This window comes from Dromiciops gliroides, chromosome 5 (assembly GCF_019393635.1).
Source record: "Dromiciops gliroides isolate mDroGli1 chromosome 5, mDroGli1.pri, whole genome shotgun sequence".
Lineage (NCBI taxonomy): Eukaryota > Metazoa > Chordata > Mammalia > Microbiotheria > Microbiotheriidae > Dromiciops > Dromiciops gliroides.
Window position 1 is genome coordinate 275,538,118 of NC_057865.1, and position 17,407 is coordinate 275,555,524.

The window sequence follows — 17,407 nt, forward strand, 5'->3', positions numbered from 1 at the left end:
CTGTCTCTTTTGTGGCTTGTTTTGTAAAGCTCTCTTAGACTTACAGCAAGGGGTAGAAGCAAGAGGAGAGACGGGATCTTTCTCCCTTTTCCTGTCTCTGAGTCTAACCTGCTCCTACATCCAAAGATACAATGAATTTTCTTTTAGGATTAATTTTCTCTCACAACTAGCTAATATGGGAATTTTTCCATGACTACTCATGTGTAGCTTATTTTGAATTGCTTGAGTTCTTGTGGGTGGGGGGTGGGAATGGAGGGGGGAAGAGAAGTTGGAACACAAAGTTTTTAAAAAATTGATGTTAAAATTTTGTTTTTACATATATTTTGGAAAATAAAATTCTGTTCAGGATTGAAAGGGGCTGCAACTCAAATATTGTTCACATCCTCTGTTCTTTTGTATAGTCATGTGGGGCAGGGGAAAGGGCATGCTCGAGGAGCCCTGGGTATGAGTCCCAGCTCCAAGACTGACTAGATATGTGATCTAGGGCAAATCGCTTCATTTATCTGAGCCTCACTTTCCTCATAGGATGGTTGTAGGGAAGATGGTCCCAATTAAGACACAAGAAATGCCAGACAGGAGTTGGATGGGAAGACGTCTTCCTGATCTTGAAGACCCTAGAATTCATTGAAATAAATTCTCCTGAAGTCCCCGGCTTGTAGGGAAGCCACTCGCCCCAGGGCTGTTTGACTTAGGAGCCTTGTGACTCTTCAAATGTGAAAAGAACTGTCCAGCTAAAGAGTTGACTTTATAGCACTGAGTTTCCTATTTGTTTGTGTCTATGAGTCCTCACAGTATTTGAGGTGCCATTCACAGAAAAGACCCAACAGACATTTATGGAATCAAAGGCCAACCAATCTTTGCTGGGGAAAAGAAAAAGTCACTACATCTAACAGCTCACATTTATTGGGCCCCCTTAAGGGTTGCGTGGCTTCCCTCACAAAGATCCTGGGAAGCAAGTAAAGCAAATGTTGTCCCTATTCCTCCCCAATGGAGGTTGAAGTGACTTGTCCACAGTCCGGTGGCACAGTTTGTCAATATGAAAGCAAGGCTCTGATCCCTAGATCTGATCTCCAAGATCTCACAACTCATTCTACTCTCTAGTACCTCATAATTCCTATTGGATTCCAGGAATGGACGTTTGACTTTTAAGTCAGCAGACACTCTTTTTGGCAGTGGCCCACTCTGAGGATTAAATCATTCCAGTTTTACAGACCAGCCTATGGAACTAAGTTTTCACAACCACAACCACAACTACAACCACAACCACATAATTTTACAACCAGCAGACTATTTCAATGAAGATATTGAAATCTTGGGTCTTTAGTAGAAGGCAAAAACATGGCGTACCTTATTACATCTTATATACACAAATAAATAACGTTTTTGTGATAGTCTTCTACATGAAATCTTTCATGATCACCCACCTTCATTCCTTGTATCTATTTTCTCTATAGCTATCTATGTACATCTATCTCAGAACCAACTAGATTATAAGCTCTCTGAGGGCTTGTTGAGTAACTGATAACCTGAAACTGAATCCTGGTGATGATTAGCTAGCTATACCTAATACATGTAGGCACAGCTATGGCTCTGAGAACGGAGTGAAACATTGGGTCTGAAGGTGGCAGAGTCACATAATGGAGTTGAAGCATTCCAAAGTTTGCTCAGCCCACCATGGCAATAGGGAAACTCACGCCAGGGACTGAATTTTGTCAGAAGTTACTAATGTCTCCCAGTAACGTTCTGACAACTAGATAGAAATATGAGAGTACATGCTTACTTGCTGACTGAAGTACTCAATTTTCACACAGCTCACTAAAAAAAAACAACACTTTTATAACACATTTTATCAAATACAAAAAAGAAATTTGGAAGCTTCCAATATTTTAAGTATTAAATTTAAATTGTTTGTATAGGTGTATAATATGACTGAGGTCTCATTAGTCAGTTTTTTTTCCAATTTAGGTAACAGAAAACAATTAATTCAGGGATTCTTAATCTGGGGTACATGAATCACATTTTTTCAAAAAATAAATTTTAAGATAGTTGGTTTCCTTTGCGATCCTATGTATTTTATGCACTTAAAAATGACACAAAAAAGGTTAAAGACCCCTGAATTAATTTAAATCTGAAATTTTGGTTATTTCCTCTTTCACATCCTTAATCTCAGTTTGAACTATAGTTAAATTAGATATTTTTTCATTTAAGAAAGCAATTTCTTTTTCTCTTTGTAGCAAGTCAGCAACCAATCTCCCGATGCGTAAGGTTAAATCATTTATCATTGGTTCCAAACGGGAAAAATCCTTTTTGAGGTTATAAACCTTAGGCTTTAAATCATTTGCAAAATTCACTGTTTTCAGAATTTTAGCCCTGTCACTTTCTAAGCTTAAAAGTCTATCTGAATGTTTGGTGAAATCACTCTTCAGTTCAGAAAGCATCTTCCTAGCAACCTGAATTCTTTCTGAATTTTCAGATGCTAAACTCCTTAGTTTTGCTGTTCGATCAATGCTACTGGAAAGAAGGTCACCTATGTTTTTGATTGTATTCTGTTCTGCTTTTTCTAATTTGCTTTCCAGGTCTTGTACAGATTCTGTCAATGAAGTTACATCAGTTACTAACCCTGAAATACGCCTTATATCAGTTTTGACAGCTGTAATCTTGAGGGAAACCTCTTTTGCCAGGAAAGATGTACTCTGGTCTGTGTTTGAAACTGCTTGATAAAGAGCTGTCAAGTTGTTGTTCAACTTATCCCTTTTTTCAGTTATCCTGTTGGACCAAGTTTTCAAGTTATAAACATCTTCCTGAAGACGTTTTAGATGAGCAATGATCTGAAAATCCTTCAACTGTTTTATCATAGCTTCAGACTTCTGACACTATAGGAAAATAAAATACAACAAGGATTACAAATGATAAATCCAACATTTTAACTCAACTTCATTTAAAATGTTATTATTATTTTTTTTACTGCAGCTTTTCTCTTTGTCAACCTGGAAACTGACAGAAGTATACATGGATTAAAAACCTTTAAGAGTAGATGGATTTATTACGGGAAGCTGCCCTTTTCTCCATGGTAGCTTCAACAAACCATAAGAATAAGAGACTTCACAGACACTTATATGAATATTAATTTTTGACTGTCTTTGAATTATGGATGTTTGCTGACTGAATCCTTGAAAGAAACTGTAATAAACACATGCATTTGCCAAAACAAACTAGGCACTGAATTCCAAGAGGTGCCAATGTAGTAGTTTCTGACTATCATGGGCTCTTTTCAGATATAGAAAAGGCAGGATTATTTCATTTAGATAACAATTCCCAGCCTTTTTTTTTCCTCCAGTAGTCAACTACTTTAAAATATGTAAAATTTTAAACATAAAAAAACATGTAAAACTTTTAATTCCCCAAAGTCAGAAGAAGGCCACTCGGTGGATTATGTCCAGACAGTGTTAAGAAAGATGTCTTCTAACAATGACTAGAAAGGAGAGGAGGAAGTCTCTCTCCGGTATTATAATGGATTTAAGGGTAAGGCAGCCAAGGAGGGTTCTCAAACACAAACCTAAGGGAATTTACAATCATTTGTACAGAATAAAGCATTTATTAAGTGCTTATTTTGTACAAGGCCCTGCTCTCAAGGAGCTCACATTCTAATAAGAGAAACAATACACATTAAAAATATATTCTGCAAGTTAGATAGAAGGGTGCACCTGCAAAGCAGATGGCAATGCCTCATTAATGTCATTTTCACTGATTGAGGCATAGAATGAACACATATGCTTCAGTTTCCCATCATATTCTCTGATGTTGAACATTGATCAAGTCAAAATTTCTCTGGGCATCTCAAATGTTCCTCCCTGCTCACTTGCTCTCTCTCTCTTTATATATATATATATATATATATATATATATATATATACACACACACACACACACACACACACATATAAACAAAGTACACTAAAATTGTGAGACATGTCTTTTATTTATTCATCCATCTATTCATTCAACCTACAACTTCTTTTTCTTTCTTTTTTTTTTTTTTGGTGAGGCAATTGGGGTTAAGTGATTTGCCCAAGGTCACACAGCTAGTAATCATTAAGTGTCTGAGGCCGGATTTGAACTCAGGTCCTCCTGAATCCAGGGCCAGTGCTTTATCCACTGTGCCACCTAGCTGCCCCTCCTACAACTTATTTTTAAAATTCAATTCTGAATTCTCTCACCAACAATATTGCCCCCCACCCCAATTGAGAAAGCAAGAAAATTAAAACCTGTTACAAACATTTATGGTCAAGCAATAAAAATTCCCATATTTGCCATGTGCCAAAAAACCCCCCAAAACCTTTCTTCTATCTCTATTCAGAGTACATTAGCTCTCTATTTGGGGATTGAGAGCTTGTTTCATTGCAAGTCCTCTGGAACTGTGCATTCAAGTCTACATTAAAATCCTATGTAAAGGTTGTTTACCTTGAGAGTGGCTCAATGGGCTAAAAAAAATTATGATCATTGCTGTGTTTCCCAGAGTGGATCTGCAAGTCTAGCAGAACTCATTCAACTGAATGATCTTGATGAATTTAATTTGTCACCACAAATCTATCTACCAGGCTCAGTGAACTGTGGGCAACCTCAAAGGGCGAGTCTCTGCTACTCAAAGAGGAACACAGAACTCTCACTTACAAAGGACGTTAGCAATGACCTAATCCAATTCCCTCATTCTGTGGATAAACAGAACCTTGAAAAGGTTAGGTAATTTGTCTAAGACTCAGCCTGGACACAGATCTTCTAACTCCTGATGGAAAGGTTTTTTACTACCACCACCACCACCACCACCACCACCACCACCACCAACAACAACAACAACTTCCAATATTTACCAGTTTTTATAAGCTAGCCAATGAATTTTTAGGACTACTTATTTCCACTCATTGAAAGCTATCAAGATACATTTGGTTTGCTTCGTGTGCTCAGCATCACAGTAATGGGTAGTTACAGAAAATTATAAGGTTACTGAAAAGCTGGTTAAATTTCTGTATAAACTAGATAAAGCAGTCAGGTGGAGGTGTTTTTCCATGCACAGGTAGCGCTAGCCCACACCTACCCATTCTGGTGCTATACAACCTTAAAAATGGGCAGGATGGAAGAACTCCAGCCTAGCACTGCTTCAGGGGTATTACCATCTGGTTTTTATCTAGTGCATTTCTGACTCTGGCCATATGCCTTGAATTGGAAGTACATTCTTGAATTCAAAAGTGACTGCCATTTGATGGGTGGTTATGCTTTAGCTGAGTATCCCAGTAACTGCCCTCTTCCCGCCCAATGTTCTGTTAACAAATTTTAAATCTAAAAGGCTTTATTTAGAAAATATTTAGACAATTTAGAAAAAGAAGGATGCTCTCTGGTGCTGGGTGTATGAAGTCTTCCCAGGCAGTGAGGTTTGCTGCTAGGCTTAGGAAGTATTTATGTATCAAGTAATAAATCAGTAAATGTACAAGTGCTAAGGTAGGCTGAGAGGGAAGTATTTCAGCTTGCTTCATTTTGAAGGCACAAAGATGGAAGCAAACAAGATGCAGGATGGAGTAAAGCAGAGGTGTCAAACTTGCCACCTGCAAAACTCCAGAGTGTTGTTTGAACCAGATTAAAATGTAATTGGGATATGCTTAATAAGGTAAAAATACAATATGACATAGATAATGCCAACTTGTGGTTTTCTAAATGAGTGGTTTCTAATTAAGTTTGATACCACTGGGGTACAGAACTTGGAAGTGGGAAGCCTGCAAGTGAATGAGAGCCTGATGTAGGTCTCATTTTCCTCACCTGTAAAACAATGGGGCTGGACCATTTTTCCCCCCACCTCCCCCCGTAATGAGGGTTAAGTAACTTGCCCAGGGTCATACAGTTGGTAAATGCTAAGTGTCTGAGGCTGGATTTGAACTCAGGTCCTCCTGAATCCAGAGCTGGTGCTTTATCCACTTCACCAACTAGCTGCCCAATCTCCAAAGATTAGGAAATAAACTAGATTTATCATCTTTCCAGCTTGATAACTTCTATTGAGGGAACCAACATTTTCCCAGTTGTCCAAGTTCACCATCCAGGGAGTCATCCTGGATTTTTCACCCTCACTGACCCTCCATAGCCAAGTGATTGCCAAGTCTCATAGATCCTGTTTCTACAATGTGTCTGGCATCTGTTCCCTTCTCTTCACTGCCATATCTGCCACTCAATTTAGGTCCTCATCACTTCCTGGCTGAATTATTACAATAGCTTCCTTGATAGGTCTGTTTCCAGTCTCCCCTCTCTCATCCTCCCTCCACTTAGCTATCAAAATAATCTTCATAAAATGTCCGACTATGTCACTCCCAGATAAACACTCTCCAGTGTCCTACTGTCATTAGTGTAAAATACAAAGTATCAGCCCAAAATTTAATTAATTGGAGTCCATCTTTCCAGACTTATCTCATGATTCTGCTTACTGCATTCTATATTTCTCCAGCCCAAACTCTGCATATCATCTCCAATCGCCATGCTTTATAGTCTGTCCCTGAAGCCTGGAACACACTCCCTAAACTCCGCTGATTGTTTTAAACTTCATCTCAGGCTCAGCTCCTTCTTCTATGGGAAGCCTGAGTTGTGTTTTTTCCTTTTCCATTTTATTATTTACATATATGCTCTGGTAGAATATTCATTAGGCAAGGAGTATTTTTTGTTTTTGTATCCTTAGTGCTTAGTCTATCCTAAATGTATGCTTTACAAATAGAATGAACTTCATTAACATTTGTTGAATTTAATTCACTTCCATCTCTAATCAACTATGTATACAGATGCTGGTCTAAAATGTATAAGGTTTCTATAAATGCCATCATGGAGTAGAAAGATATGTCAGCTGGGAGTCAGAAGACTCAGATTTTAAGTTTTGGCTTTGATAACTTGCCGTGTGACCTTAGGCAAGTCATTTCCCCTCTAAATTTCAATTTCCTGATCTGAAATACAAAGGGGTTAGATGATGCCCTCCAAGCTCTTCTCTAGATCTAATGTTTTATAAATGAGATGGGACAATAAAGTAATGAGACATTTTCATATGTGGTTTATGTAAAACGTTTCATTTTTTTTAAGGGAGTCTGGCATGCTTTTTTTAAATAATTTTTGGGTTTTTTGCAGGCAACGGGGGTAAAGTGACTTGCCCAGGGTCACACAGTTCGTAAGTGTCAAGTGTCTGAGGCCGGATTTGAACTCAGGTACTCCCGAATCCAGGGCCGGTGCTTAACCACTGCGCCATCTAGCTGCCCCCTCTGGCATGTTTTTTTACCCAAGGTTCTAGAATCTGCCTTTAATGCAGATAGACATAAAATTTCATTTTATTGTTCCATTTTGTATCATGCCATGATCAGAATTGTGGCCTCAATTATGGGTTTATAATTACAGATTAGGAGAACTATTAGTCCAAAATTTTAATGCTATTAACCCTAAATTTGAAAATTTTCTTTGGAGTGATGAAATAAATAAATACCTAAATTATCTAAGCCCACCTGGTCAGTTATATTAGTCATTAGATAAAGTCTAAAAGTCTACATCTGGAAAATTTACAGGAAGAGTACTTAGGAAATTTTTTTTTACTTTTAACAGGAGCATTTTTTCTATACTCTTTTGTGCGATTTATTTTGTGGTAAAGATGGAAAAAATATGGCAAATGTAAATCTTTGAAGAGCTTTTAAAAAGAATATAAAACCATCACCATCTACTTGATTATTTCCAGGACCCACGATTCTGTCTGCACGGGTACCACCCAAATGAATATAGATGGCAAATCCTCTGTAACTTAAGTGTTCAGAAGTTGTTGTGGCTGAAAAAATTCCCCACCTGATGACCACCTTCTGGTTATAAAGCACTACAACCTTAGCTAGGCTATTCCTTGATTGGGGGATGGGCCTTTTTCAGCCTCAAAGGACTTGCCCTCTGCTTGCCCAGCAATCAAGAATACCTTGATTGACCTCGACATCACCATGTACCATGAGACATTGGGGTTGGACTTTAATGAAGGCATTACTGTTGGAAGGTGAAAAGATTTCTAAAAAGTAAATCCTGAAATACAAGTGAATTCTTTTCTTAAAGGGAAGATAAAAATGATAATTCCATATTCATTACAGTATGTTGAGATTTCAATAGCTGCATGAAATAAATAAATGGGAAAGGGGAGGAGAATTTTGTGCATCTAATTCAGACTAATACTTTTTTTTTGGGGGGGGGCAGGGCAATGAGGGCCAAGTGACTTGCCCAGGGTCACACAGCTAGTAAGTGTCATGTGTCTGAGGTCAAATTTGAACTCAGGTCCTCCTGAATCCAGGGCTGCTTCTCTATCCACTGCACCACCTAGCTGCCCCCCAGACTAATACTTTTTTTTTTTTTTAAGTGAGGCAACTAGGGTTAAGTGAATTGCCCAGGGTCACACAGCTAGTAAGTGTTAAGTGTCTGAGGCTGGATTTGAACTCAGGTACTCCTGACTCCAGGGCCGGTGCTCTATCCACTGCGCCATCTAGCTGCCCCGCAGACTAATACTTTTTAAAAATCAAGTTTGCAAATCCTCAATGCGAAGCCTATACTGGACCCCATGCCTCATGAATGGTGTCCTTATATACTGATTATATGAATTATAATTTGATCCAGTTCACATATTCATAATGTTGTCATCAAATTCCGTGTAACAGTCCCTATAAAGTACGGTGGGATCCTTTGGTTCTAAATACTGAGTAAGATTTACTTAAATTATGTCCAAATTTGTAACTTAAGTTGTACAACATTTGGTAACATGAAAAAATACATAATTAAAAAGACGTCTATACTAACAGAGAGAGATCATGTCTTCCAGGAGTTTCTACTGTCTACTTAAAGGGTCTATGATGATTAATGGAGGAGGTAGAATAGGGGCTGAAAAAATATAATGACAACTTTTGCTGATGTGCTAATCTGTTACGCCATTTAAAAAAATCCAGACTGTTTCAGCTCATAAATTTTCTTATGTTACATTTAATAACATGGTGTAAACAAAGAACACAATTTCGTTAGTACACAGTTACAGGTAAGAACTTTAACATTCAGAAGTCAAGAAATTTAAAGATAAAATTTCTAGGAATTAAATCTGTCTTATAACCACTCAATATTAAAGATTTAGCTCATCTCTCTCAGTGTATTCAGACCCTGCTTTCTGTGGCAACTCTATATAATTAAGGACAAAAAATACAAAGGAGAAAAACAATTCATTTGGGTAATCTGAGTAATCCTGGAATAATACTTTAAACGGAAATATTTGAAAAAGGCAGAAGTAGTCTCTAAACTTTATTTTACTGTTTTTATTATTTAATATACTCCCCCCAACACAATCCATGGGTTTATTTAATCTGAATAATAAATACTTCATTTATCTGATAAGCTCAAGCATATAGAACACAGATAAGAACCAAGATGTGAGCAAACAAGTGATCTGCTTAGCCAGAATGAATGACATAGAATTGTCCATGCACTAATGTTCATGCAGTGAACTCATAGCTGAGTCCCTCAAAGCTCACCCTCTGCACCTATTTATTTACTCTCCCCTGCTCATCCCAAGTGTGTTTGTCTCATTTCCTAGCCCATAGAGGCTTAAGAGAATATCATCAATTGAGGTTGAGCGGGTGCTGCTGGAATCTGGCAGATTGATAGCAAGAAGTGATTGCTACCACTGTGTTTACAAGGCACCAGCCTCATGATGACACTGGTATGAGGTAGGCAGGACAGGTACCATCATTCCCATTTTAAAAAAAGGGAAAGCAAATGAGGCTCAGAGTTCAAGTGACTTGCCTCCTGTAGTGGGAGAGCTGGCATCCAAACCCAGGTCTTCTGACTCCCAGTCTAGTGCTCTTTTCACTACACCACATAATAATACACACAAAGACTCAAAAAATCATAGCAGTCTGTGGCCACCTGAGCCACAACTGTATTTCAGTCTAGTAAATAGCACATGCTTATGACAGCTTAAGGGTTAAATTATGTCAACTAGACTCTATTTAAGAAGGCAGGGAAATATGTCATACAGTTTAGAAACCTAAGTGAAAATAGTGAAAGTTTTGGGGTTTAAGTGGCCACATTTTGGTTATTTGGAAAACCTCTTATGTGGATGACCCTCCCCCTCCCCACCCCATTCTGCAATCATGCTGTGTAAGTGGGGCATTTTTACCATATATCAAAATAACTACAAACATGTAAATGTATGAGATAACACACTTCCTTCTAACATGAATTGGCCGAATTTACTGTTCGCCAATCCCTTTATTTTCTAGGTCATATTCTAAGATTCCTTTTTCCCTAATACTAGAGGATGCTATGAACTCTTGAACTTTGCCCTTTAGAAAATGTAGTTCATTCTGCATTTTCAGCATGCTGTTATCATACTGCATTCCTTCCAGGGCTTTCTGCATATCCATAATAGCTGACACTGCTTTCAGCATATCATCTTCCATATTAAACATCTTCATGGTCAAATCTTCCATTTTCTTTTCTGTCCCTATGAGATCTTGGGAGACCTTCAGGACTGAGTGAACAGCACTTTCAAGCGCTGGCAAATGGGTCTTGCACTCTTCCACTTTAGGCTCGTATTCGGTAAGCTTGTTGCTCAGATCGATTTCTCTAGCAAAGAGACTTCTTTGTTCCTCTTCTAACTTTTCAACTGCTTTTGTATCAGACTCTAGTTGCTCTTCCACTTGCAGGAGGTCATCTTCTTCTTGCCTCTTGATGGTTCTAACATTTCTCACGGTGCTGTCTTCCAAATCTTTGAGCCTTTCAGTGAGCAATTTTATACCTTGTTCAGCCAGGTTAATTTGGCCAGTAACATGAGAATGCATACGCTTGGCTTCGGATTTTAAACCACCAGTATGAGCATTCATGTCATCTAGGTTTCTTTTCCAGGAATCTGTAACATTCTTAAACTTCACATTAATGTTCTGCATCCTTTGCATGAGCACCTGCTCACTGTTCTTAATGTCACTGATGATGTTATGGAGACTGGACACCTCCTGCTCAAATTGGGTCATCAAAGATATGGCTGATGTAGTTTCCTGCAGGACACTTTCAGTAGACTCAAGCTGCATTTGTAACACAAAACAATTCCCAAGTCTACTTAATAGCAGTTAATGGTGGAGAAACACACACATTAACAATCAGGGACATAAGAGATGTGCAAAGTTCAAGTTCTGAAGATACTCAAATATTATAAGCACATCAGTATCAGAACACTATTCACAACTAGTTGATTAATTTTATGAATTTTGCAAAAATTAACAGATTTTATTCCAAGTTAGAAAAATATATACCCGCACCCTCCTTGAAGCCTTAGAGATTTGTATCTTAGTAAATAATATTAAAAGCAAGAGAGAACTTCACCTCAATTCCTTTTTATCTTTTTCTGGGGGGGGGGTATAAAAGTGATCTTGAGAAGTTGCATAGTTTACTTGGTTGCTTCTAACTTATAAATTGGATATTCATTCAAAAAGCATTTCAAGAAATTTTTTTTCATAAAAACATTTTTCTTTGTGGTTTTCCAAACCTTTTAAAGAGAAATTACCTGAAAGTTACAATTTGTAGAAATTATAAACAAGTGCAAAAATGAATACAGAAAGTTAGTGAGACTGAAAGCCCCTATAATTTTTGGTCTAGATCTGTGATTTGGTTGGTATGGGGACAGTTGCAAATTGTCCCTTGCTCTTTAGCTTAAGTCTTAAGAGAGGTGCTTGGGGGCATTAAGAGCTTAAATGACCTTCCCAGGGTTAGGCAGCCTGTATGAGCTGATTTCCTAAGTCTGAATCTGGCTCCTAATTGACTATGCTGAGGTGATAATCTCTCAGACTCTATAATACTTATCTAATAGTAATAAGGTGTTATTATGTTTTATATTCTGACATGCCACTTGCAACACAGGGAAATCTCCTTTTTGAGTGATAATTTGTAGTACCTAGAACTTACAGGTCAAAGAGGTGCCTTTTATTCAAAAGGTAGTCTTGGGGATTTGTTTCTCATAGAGAAAGAGACGGTATTGGGGGGCCACTAATCCTGTGCTAACCCAGATCTAGCTGACGGAGCCTGGAATGGATCACGAGCATTCTCCTGGTGTCTCTAGAGTGGGAACTGTAAAGTGATGACTCACACCAAGCCTTTGACCAAAGGATGGCCTTAAGCAATGAGAATATCACTTTTACAGATAACTCCCAAAGCTTCAAGTTCTCTCTTCAGGATCTTTAACTGGATACTGACCATCTCTGTTTGCATGTTCTGCTATCACCTCAACCCCAACAGGCTGAAAACCAAACTCACTGTCTTTCCTGTGAGGTGGCTTCCTTGATATTATGCAGAAACCCTTTCACCATAAAAGCTGTTTCAGACTGTGGACGCTGCTTGCCTCCCAAGCCTTCTCAGTGCCAGATGCTACGTCCTACTTTAATGACCATGAGGCCATCTGATCAGAACTTCTCTGTCCACTACAATTATCTGTGGTGTCGGTTATTTTTCCCTCCTTTCCTTTTCATCAGAGGAAGCAGTGTCCCTCTTTCAGAGATGGCCTTGATGGCTCAAGCCCTTCTACCCTTCTTGCTGGTTGTGTCTTATCTGAGATCCTCTCTTTTGCATCCTCCAATGCCTCCACTCTGTAACCTTCCCACTCCTCAATCTACAGAAGATTCTCTCGAGGGTCAATGAACTCCCCATTGCCCACCCCAGTGACCTTTTCTGTTTCCATTCTGTTGTCTCTTTACAGCATCTGGGAATACTGATTCTTCCCTGCCCTCCTTGAAACTCTCCCTTGGGGTTCTGTGGCCCCTCACTCTTGGGGTTCTCCAGGGGATTTTCTGTCCACCCCTTTTTGTCCATCTCCCTGGCCTTTTTCTTCCCTTTTCTCCCTAATTTGAGGCATTGCCAAACATTTTGCCTGAGGCCTTTTCTTCTTTCACCATTTCCCTCCCTTAAAGAGCTTATCTGTTCTCATGGCTTCAACTATATGACTCCCAAATCCAGATCTCTAGTTCCAATTTCCCCCCATGCTCCAGCACCCCCATTTCCAACTTCCTGCTGGTTAACTTTACTAAATGTACCACCATGACCTCAAACTCAACGTATCTAAAACCAAACTTACCTTCCTTCCCCACCTCCCTTCTCCCTTTTGAATTTTTTAATGAGTTCCATACTTTAATGGAAAAGAACACATTTATGTAAAACCTTTCAGATAAGCATTTTGCATGTTTTTAAGTACAATGATCTTTACCAAACTTTCCTATGTTGAAATTATTACCTTTTCAGAAATGAAATCGACTTGACTTTGAAGGCTATGGAACTCTGCGGCTTCCAATTTCAGTATCTGGTATTTATTTTCTACATTATCAAACTTTTCTGACTGCTGAAATACAAACCTGTAAAAGAAAAGAAAACAATAATAACAGGACTACGTATTATATATTTCAAAGAGGGACTATTTTGCATTAAGATTATAAAACACATTCCAAATCCAGAATATCAGAATTTTAATCCTGGGAAGAAACTTTTTACTCCTTTTAAGTGCTGAGGAAACTAAGGGTCAGAGGGCTTTGAGTTGACTTGCCCAAGGTCTCAGAGGCTGAAGTAAGTGGCTGAGGTGGAATGGAATCCCTGTTACTTTGACTCTTCTGCCAGGGCTCTTTCCACAGTACCAAGCTGTCTCTTAGATTTAGAAGACAATACCTGATAAACCCAAAGACTCCAGCTTCTGGGATAGGAACTCAGTATTTGACAAAAAACTGCTGGGAAAACTGGAAAAGAGTATTGCAGAAACTAGGCATAGACCAACATCTTACACCTTACACTAAAATAAGGTCAAAATGGGTACATGATTTAGACATAAAAGGTGATACCATAGGTAAATTAGGAGAGGAAGGAATAGTTTACCTCTCAGATCTTTAGAAAGGAGAACATTTTATGACCAACAAGAGATAAAGAATATTATGAAATGCAAAATGGATGATTTTGATTACATTAAATTAAAAAGTTTTTGTACAAACAGAAGAAGCAATGCATCCAAAATTAGAAGGGAGGCAGAAAGCTGGGAAACAATTTTTATAGCCAGTACTTCTGATAAAGGCCTCATTTCTAAAATATATCGGGAACTAAATCAAATTTATAAGAATCCAAGTCATTCCCCAATTGATAAATGGTCAAAGAATATGAAGAGGCACTTTTCTGATGAAGAAATCAAAGCTATCTATTGCCATATGAAAAAATGCTCTAAGTCACTATTGACTAGAGAGATGCAAATTTAAATAACTCTGAGGTAGCACCTGACACCTATCAGATTGACTAATACGACAAAAAAAGGAAAATGATAAATGTTGGAGAAGCTGTGGAAAAGTTGGAACACTAATGCATTGTTGGTGGAGCTGTGAACTGCTCCAACCATTCTGGAGAGCAATTTGGAATTATGCCCAAGGGCTATAAAGCTGTGCATACCCTTTGACCCAGCAATACCACTATTAGGTCTTTTCCCCAAAGAGATCTTGAAAAAGGGAAAAGGAATCACATGTACGAAAATATTCATAGCTGCTCTTTTTGTGGTGGCAAGGAATTGGAGATTGAGTGGTTGCCCATCAATTGGGGAATGGCTGAACAAGTTGTGGTATGTGAATGTGGTGGAATACCATTGTGCTGTAAGAAAGGATGAGCCAGAGGAGTTCAGAGAAACCTAGAAGGACCTGCATGAATTATTGATGAGTGAGATGAACAGAACCAGGAGAACATTGTATACAGTGTCATCAACATTATGTGTTGATCAACTGTGATAGACTTACTTCTTCTCAGCAATACAACAGTACAAGATAGTTCCAAAGGACTCATGATGGAAAATGTTCTCTAAATCCAGAAAAAAAAAAAAGAACTGCAGAATATGGATGCAGATCGAACCATACTATTTCTATTGTTTTTGCTGCTGTTGTTTTTCTTTTTTGAGGTTTTTCCTTTTTGCTCTCAGTCTTCTTTCACAGAAAGACTAATGCAGAAATATGTTTAATGTGATTGTACATATACAACCTATATCAGATTACTTGCTGTCTTGGAGAGGAGGAAGGGAGGGAGGGAGAAAAATTTAAAACTAGAAATCTTATAAAAACAAATGTTGAAAACTATCTCTACATGTAACTGGAAAATAATAAAATACTTTTATAATTAAAAATTTTTTAAAAAAATAAGAAGACAATACCTATCACATAAAGCTGCCAGGGAATCTTGTCAGACTTAGCATAATTATTAAACAAAAACATTCTCACAACTGATAACTGGATATTATTTTAAAGGACACACCCACTTTTGTGATAGACAAAATGTGTTTTAAGATTAAGTAAAGTTGATCACAAAACATAATTTTTGAATGATAAAAATTAGTTATTCGCTTCAATTAAACTAATCAAACACCTAGTACATAGCACTGTACTAAACACTCATGGCAATACATAGATAAGAAATTACCTCACTGAATTCATGGTCTAGGAAGCAAGTATGGCACATACACAAATTGCTACATGAGAGGCACAGGCTACATGTTGAGGCAAAGTGCTAGGTGAGGTGAAGCCAAAGAGGGGATGCCATTGGCAGTCTGGGGTGGTTGGAAGGTAGTAGCTGTAGGCCCCTCAGATTTTGGTAGCCAGGGATGGATTTAGTCTGAGAACCTAGGGGGCAGCTAGGTGGCACAATGGATAGAGCACCAGCCCTGGATTCAGGAGTACCTGAGTTCAAATCTGGCCTCAGACACTTGACAATTACTAGTTGTGTGACCCTGGGCAAGTCACTTAACCCTCATTGCCCCACAAAAAAAAAAAAAAAAAAAAAAAAAAGAAAAGCACATAGAGTTTGAGAACCTGACTTCAAATTCTGATGGTGTCAATTAATATCTATGTACTTTGGGGCAAGTCCTTTGAGCTCCCTGGGCCTTAGCTTCCTCTTCTCTATAGTGAGGAGTTGGACCCTTCCACCTCTAACCCTGTAACTGAGTTGGCCCTTAGAGGATGTACAAACTGATTTCTACATGGAGAGGTGAAGAGGAAGGGGAAGAAGAGGGAGGGCTGGGTGGTTTCAGTCTAGGGAAGACATGGAAGGAGGCAAATAAAAAGCATGCCCAGAATGGTCGAGCAGTTCAGTTGGTGACATTGCAGAGTGTAGAGAAGGGTAGGAGGTGAGATAAGGCAGGAGATGGCAGAAGAGGTCTGAATGCTGGGAAATGGAATAGGAAGTCGTTTACAGGTTCTGAGCAGAGAAATGGCATCACTGAACAGGGAGACTAAATCTGGCAGTTGGACGAGGAATGTTTTGGTGGGAGGAGAGAATGGAAGCCACATACTGGTAAAGAGGGTTTGTACCAATGGTGCCCATGGGAATGTCAGATGGGGGAAATGTGAGAGATGCTGGGGAGATAAAATTAACAGAGCATTACTGATCTCTAGGAGTGTTTTCCTGCGGACAAATTCAGTGAGGTATGAAACAAGAGAGTCTTCAAGTAATTTCTATAAAATCTGATTATTCTACTTAGACTGTGTAAACCTTTTTCAAGCTAAAATTTTATTATTGTCTCCCTTAGGGTTATCATTTCTTGACTTTCCTTTTCTCATCTACCCAAGTCACTACACCCAAACATACAGTGAAAATATATGACAGACCAAGATATATCTATATCTATATCTTTAACTATATCTATCTTGGCCTTGTCATACATTTTCATATGTGTGTGTATGTATGTGTGTATATATGTATGTATGTGTGTGTGTTTGGGGGCAAAAGGCAAGGACCAATAATGATCTGTCAATCCAAAGGTTAGAGGTTAGATAACACTAATTTTATCTAGTAAAGAGGGCACAATTCTGTATTAAAACATTCAAGTCTCTACATATAGTGGACCTTCAACTATTTGGACACTAGGTTTTTAGGCCCCTTAGGCTTCTGGAGAAGCTGCATTTTGGGGTAGTTGGGATAGGATCACTGACAGATGCAAAGTAGTCTCACATAATCCAATAATCAACTAAACAAATATATATTATGCGCACAGGATGTGCCAGATAGCGGAACAAAATTTTATTTTTTTTTTGTCTTTACATTACCTTTTCTTTCTATTTTTGGGAGGATGGGGGAGACTGGGTAAAAAGGCCACTCATGGGCCTGATCGCAATACTGTTTCTGACCTAGGCTGGGTCACCCCTTCTTTTTTTTAATAAATAAAAGTATTTTATTATTTTTCAGTTACATATAAAGATAGTTTCCACATTTGTTTTCATAGGATTTTTAGTTCCAAATTTTTCTCCCACCCTCCCTTCCCTCCCTCTTCCCCAAGATGGAAAGCAGTCTGATATAGGTTATACATGTACAATCACATTAAACACATTTCTGCATT

The 17,407-nt window shown here is 38.4% G+C and overlaps 1 protein-coding gene across 3 annotated transcripts in view; it reads right to left on the bottom strand.

Moving 5' to 3' along the window:
- Positions 1–216: 216 nt before the first annotated feature.
- LOC122730005 (IKBKB interacting protein) overlaps positions 217–17,407 on the bottom strand; it is a 35,830-nt gene continuing 18,639 nt past the window's right edge. For 2 of the 3 annotated variants that reach the window (XM_043969195.1, XM_043969194.1), the window contains 2 exons: positions 13,298–13,415; positions 8,993–11,102 (listed from right to left, as the gene is read on the bottom strand). In XM_043969195.1, the coding sequence (XP_043825130.1) occupies positions 10,272–11,102; positions 13,298–13,415 (949 nt within the window). In that variant the 3' untranslated portion in view covers positions 8,993–10,271. Of the gene's footprint in view, positions 2,874–8,992; positions 11,103–13,297; positions 13,416–17,407 lie in introns of those variants that run through there. The other variant, XM_043969196.1, reaches the window with a different exon arrangement.